The sequence below is a fragment of the Cryptomeria japonica genome, chromosome 7 (assembly GCF_030272615.1).
Source record: "Cryptomeria japonica chromosome 7, Sugi_1.0, whole genome shotgun sequence".
Taxonomy (NCBI): Eukaryota; Viridiplantae; Streptophyta; class Pinopsida; order Cupressales; family Cupressaceae; genus Cryptomeria; species Cryptomeria japonica.
This window is the reverse complement of record NC_081411.1, coordinates 279,977,491-279,983,194: the sequence shown is the minus strand read 5'-3', so window position 1 is coordinate 279,983,194 and position 5,704 is coordinate 279,977,491. Positions and strand designations below refer to the sequence as shown.

Sequence of the window (5,704 nt, the reverse complement as noted above, 5' to 3'; positions counted from 1 at the left end):
TTATTTTACTTTGGAACTATTTTACTCTTTGCATGCATGAACACATAAATTTTATGTCTTGTTTAATTTGAAAATATCATGTTTTTTTTAATTTTATATTGATATTTTGACAGATGTATGATTGTCAAATTTCAAATAATAGGTAAGTTTTTTTGTGAACACACTCGTGCCATTATGCACCACTATTTTCTTCCATTGTAGAGTGTCTCAAAACCTTAACTATCATGTATTAATCTATTATAGTTTAAATATTATATGAAAGAGAGTGGTCCAACTATGGAAACTCGGTTCATTTTATCCAAAAATGCCTTACACTAATACTATCAAGCATACAACCTTGAAACATTTCATCGTAGCACCCCATAGATTTTGTGATGTCATCCTTTCCCCATTTCAACTTCTCAAGTGTCACCAAGGTCCACTATAAATGCCAACTTATATTGTCTGATTGATAGCACAACACTATAAACATATCATTCTAACAAGGTTTATAGATTGCACGACAATGTTATCTATCTTTTTATTCATTGAATCAATGAGCTTTCTCTTTTTTCTCTTGAGTAAACACTTGATACCTTTTGAGTTGGCAACTTCAACAAATAGCGCAACCTTTTGATCTTCAATTACAATTTATAGTTTGTGTGGAGCATTGATCACTTTTGGCAACTTCAACAAATAGCACAACCTTTTGATCTTCAATTACAATTTATAGTTTGTGTGGAGCATTGATCTCAAAAGTGATCAATGATGAGAAAATACACATTAGACACAGTTAATAAAAATGAAGGTCATGAAAACTTGAAAAGAATATAATAGAAGGAGTTGGAGTAAAAGCAAAGGGAGACGATCATGTCTCGAAAGAGTGAACAAAGAGTAAATACCTATTTTAAATTAGTTTAATATTGTTTGAGATGGAAGAAAATGTTTGGAATAGCAATCATATTTCACTATCTATCGATGACCAATTGAATATTGTTGTCATGTGCGCACTGCTTAACTCAGGTATTGTCAGTCCAAAAGGGATTAATAACGAAAGAGGAACCAGGCTTCATTTATTAGTCCCAAAGGCATGATGAATGCATAGCGGAATCTGTGAAAGTTTGAAAGCGTGTCCGATGTCTATGCAGCATATAAAAAACAGCATCAACCGTGTTTATTAATTAATAAACACGCTTATAAACAGGGTCAAGGTGTATGTAGCCTTTAAGCATGTTCATAAACAGGGTCAAGATGTATTTCATATGGTGCATAGACACCGCGGGGACACATACCACTCATTCGTATATTTTTTTATATTTTATTTATAACGTGCGTTCAACGTGGATTGGGTGTCTGCTCTTTTAATATTCATAGTATTGAATTGATGAGGAGCAATATTAAATGAAATTGCAGTTGAGATTGATAAATGAAATCACAGTGGTTAACATCATATTTTGTTGTAAAATATTTGATTCTGCAAGATCAAAGTTAATAAGTCTTTCATTTGTATGTGCTGCTACAGTAGTGGATTTCAAGAATGTGCTATTTATAAGAGGGACGCACCCACCAATTCATTCGTATAAAGAAAGCGTAGTCTGAATATTGGAATTCTTCATCCTGTGAAGATCAATATTGCAAGATTCAGCTCCCACAGTTCTCCAAGGAGTTATATACGGTAAGAATCCAGCTAGATGCATATTTGCCAAGTTTGTTTATTTACGCTGTATCACTAATCTTGCTAGGTTTTAGAAGCCATTGCTCTCTATCTATTACAATAATCCGTGTCGTTTCATAAATCCAATTCATTTTTTAAGAGTTATTGACTTTCAGATGAGCAATTCTAGAGCTTAGATCCACGCTCGCTCTCTCTCTCTGTTAATTTCCAAATTATTATGAACGTTGGAAATTTGAGGTCTCTTATAGAAGCTTGTAAAAGTTTAATGTGTTATTGTTGAAACGAATGTGTGGAACAAAAACTGTCTCATTTTCATTTAATTTGTTTAAAATATATAGTTCCAGATTTTCTGTCAAAAATATTCTGAGTGATTTTTTTGTTAAAGATTTTGAAATGCTGTTTCATCTTATGGAAGATGGAAGAACCCTTTCCCAGTAGACTTCAAATGAAGAATTAGATATTTTGTTGACGTGGAATTCATACTAACCTTGTTTCGTTTCGCGTGGAATTTTGAACTCTGAAATTTAGTTATTGTTATTTATTAGGAGTTAGTGAGATTGTGAGAAAGTTATATTTTACTTGAAGAAATTTATAAAGAAAGGAAAATAGAATTCAAAATAATTTTGGAGTCTAAAATTGTGTCTGCAAACTGTACTGTACGCAGTTGAGGAGTTTTTCCGTGACATTCTCCAGAGATGGCCGAGGTTATGAGCGGTAACAATCCTCAAGCGGACAAAGGGAATGCAAAATTTAATGAATTGTTGGAATGTTTTAAAAAAGGTGGCTTAACAGACTTAATACAGTATCCCGACTACGTTTCTACACTCGATTTTTCTGCGCAGAATCTTCGATATAGAGAACCCGGAATACGAATGCCTGCCTTTATCCTTATTCCCGAGGACGAAGGGCAGCTGCAAAATATTGTGTCTCTACTCTTTAATTACAGTCTGAGGTAAATGTTTTGTAAAGAAGCAAAAGATTTAATTATTATGTTTTTTTATGGAACTGTTAAAAAGAGTGGATCCGTACTGTGTAGGATTCGTGTTCGATGTGGAGGACACAGCTACGAGGGGCTTTCCTACACTGCCGACGCTCCTTTCGCTCTTATCGATCTTCAAAAGCTGAACAAAGTCAGTGTGGACAAGAAATCAGAGACGGCCTGGGTAGAAGGAGGCGCCACGTTAGGTGAAGTTTATTCTGCTATTGCTGAAAGTTCGTCTGAGCTCGCGTTTCCTGCAGGAATTTGCCACACGGTGGGCTCCGGTGGTCATTTCGCCGGCGGGGGGCTGGGCTTTCTATCGAGAAAGTACGGCCTTTCAGCTGACAATGTGTTGGACGCCCGCCTGATAAATGGGTCAGGGGAGATGGTGGATAGAAGCAAAATGGACAAAGATGTGTTTTGGGCTCTCAGAGGAGGCGGCGGTGGCAGCTGGGGAGTTGTTTGTGCCTGGAAAATCCGGTTGGTGAGGGTACCTCCAATTTTAACAGCCTTCAAAGTGTTTAAACATGGTACTGATATTGTCACGGAGACCGTGAACAGATGGCAATATGTTGCTCCCGAAATGGAGGACGACATCTTCATGCAAGTAAAGGTCGACTTCAACGAGAGAAAAGTAATCAGAGCCTTGTTCGAAGGAACATACCTTGGGCCTAAGACCAAGCTGCTGAATAAAATTGCGCAGAGCTTCCCAGAGCTTCAAATGGCGGCGGCGGATTGTGAAGAAATGAGTTGGATAGAGTCAATTGCCTACTTTGATTACAACATCCCAGTCAACGAATTGACTAACAGGTATTATTACAAGAAGCTCTACTTCAAAGTCAAATCAGATTTTGCTAAGACACCTCTTCCAGAATCTGCACTCAGAGGACTCTGGAGCAGGATGAAAGGAGGCTTCCCGTCTGTGTATACAGTTTTCGCTCCCTTGGGAGGTAAGATAGGCAGGATACCCTCCTCCGCGACGCCGTTTCCTCAGCGGGCAGGGACATTGTTCTACATGCACTACAACGTGTTCTGGACTGAGAGTGGTGAAGATGATTACTTCCTTAACTGGATGAGGGATCTTTACGAGTACATGGAACGTCATGTCTCCCATTCTCCGAGGGCTGCATACGTCAACTTTCTCGACCTTGATCTGGGCACTGGCCACGCTTCTGTTGAAGAGGCCAGAGTTTGGGGTGAAAAGTATTTTGGTGCTGCAAATTTCGCTAGGCTTGTTCACGCTAAAGCGCAGGTGGATCCCGCAAACAACTTCAATAATCCTCAGAGCATTCCTCCGGGAGTGATAAATTATAATTAAGATGTAAAGTCTATGCAATGCGTCTATCTCTTGGAGATAATAAGGAACTCTGCTGAAGTATTATGTTTCTAGGATCATTGTAATAAGGGGGAATATTGGCACAATTGTGGAGTGTTAGCGTTAATTAGTATTACATTGCATTGGTTGTGTGGCTGGTTGGTAATTCTCTAACTATCAACTGTTTGTGTAGCTACCATGCATTATATAAAATGTTCTCCTCTATGTTGAATAAATCATTCATCAAGCATTCGTCATGACTCGATTGAGCTATCCTTGGAGCTTCTATCTGTTGCTCACTCTAATCATCTGCTTGCAAATCTTTGGACCTTCTAAATGCCTTGTCCTCCATGAACTTGACATCATGCCTGACTATAATCCTCTTGGTCCCTTGAATAAATATCCGATATGCCTTTGAGGTTTAACTGTACCCCACAAAGTACCCCTTTTCTGCAGTCTGATCTAACTTTGTACGTGTATCCTTAGGAATGTGGCAATATGCCAAACTCCCAAAGATCTTGAAGTGACTGACATCTGGCTTCTTCCCAGTGAATGCTTCCTCTGGTGTCATCTTCTCCAGTACCTTATGTGGAACTCTATTTTGTATGTATACTGCTGTACTGCATGCCTCTGCCCACAGATAACGAGGCATATCCTGGTCATGCAACATAGCTCTTGCAGCCTTCGATATAGACCGATTCTTCCTCTCAGCAACTCCATTCTATTGCGGATTGTAAGGAACAGTCCACTCTCTCTTGATTCCTTCCTTGGTGCAGAACTCCTGGAACTCATTTCCTTTGTACTCGCCTCCATTGTCTTACCGAAGAACCTTTATCTTCTTTCCTGTTGAATTCTCCACAAGAGCTTTGACCTCTTGGAAGCGACTGAAAACCTCATCCTTGGTCTTCAAGAAGTATATCCAGGTCTTCCTGGAGAAATCATCAATAAAGTAACAAAGTACTCATACCCTCTAAGAGACTTCGTCGACATAGGTCCACATACATTTGAATGTACTAGATCAAGAACACCCTCAGATCTTGTGTCACTTCTTGGAAAAAAATGCTTTCACAAACTTCCCCAACACACATCCCTTACATATATCATCATGCTCTGTGCTCACCTCTGGAACACCTGTCACAGTCTCACAAAGCAATTTAAGTGCCCCATGATGTATATGGCCCATTCTCATATGCCATAGCTCTCTAAGATCTCTAGGATTACTGCTGCTCATGAGTGCCTTAGGAGTATCAAACTGCAACCTATAAAGTCGACCACTCCTAACTCCAATAGGTATGGGTGATTTCCAATCTTTATGCTTAATCAATACATGTGCTCCTCTATAGAGTACATTGTAACCTTTGTCCTGAAGGACAGATAGAGAAATCAAATTCATCCCTAAGCCTAGAACATGCAACACATCATGAAGAGGAATCATCTTACCATTCTCCCTCTGAAACTGAACAGTCCCTTTCCCAACTGGGTTGAGTTTGGACAAGTTCCCCATAGAGATCTGGATTCTGGTGTTCTCCTGCTTGTAGCTGGAGAAGTACTCTCTAACTCCTGTCATATGAAATGATGCCCCACTGTCTATATACTAGACACTTTGTGAGGTTGAGCTAATCATACGAGCTATGAGTGCAAACTCATCCTCCAATCTACTAGAGAGCTCCTCTACACTTGTTGACGCTGCCACTTGGTTCTTGCCCTTCTTATCTTTCTTCCTTTGTGGGCAATCACTGACATAGTGGCCAAACTC

General features: G+C 39.3%; 1 protein-coding gene across 1 annotated transcript; it reads left to right on the top strand.

Annotated features, from left to right (window-relative positions):
• Positions 1-1,566: 1,566 nt before the first annotated feature.
• Positions 1,567-3,964, top strand: LOC131027086 (berberine bridge enzyme-like D-2). Its single transcript, XM_059209146.1, has 3 exons — positions 1,567-1,654; positions 2,319-2,606; positions 2,691-3,964. The coding sequence occupies exons 2-3, from the start codon at positions 2,350-2,352 to the stop codon at positions 3,949-3,951; spliced, it is 1,518 nt and encodes a 505-aa protein (XP_059065129.1). The 5' UTR covers positions 1,567-1,654; positions 2,319-2,349; the 3' UTR covers positions 3,952-3,964.
• The last annotated feature ends 1,740 nt before the right edge of the window (positions 3,965-5,704 follow it).

Coding starts and splice junctions, on each gene's coding strand:
- LOC131027086 (XM_059209146.1), top strand. CDS start 2,350: ATGGCCGAGGTTATGAGCGGTAACAATCCTCAAGCGGACAAAGGGAAT. Junction 2,607..2,690: donor CTCTTTAATTACAGTCTGAG/GTAAATGTTTTG, acceptor CGTACTGTGTAG/GATTCGTGTTCGATGTGGAG.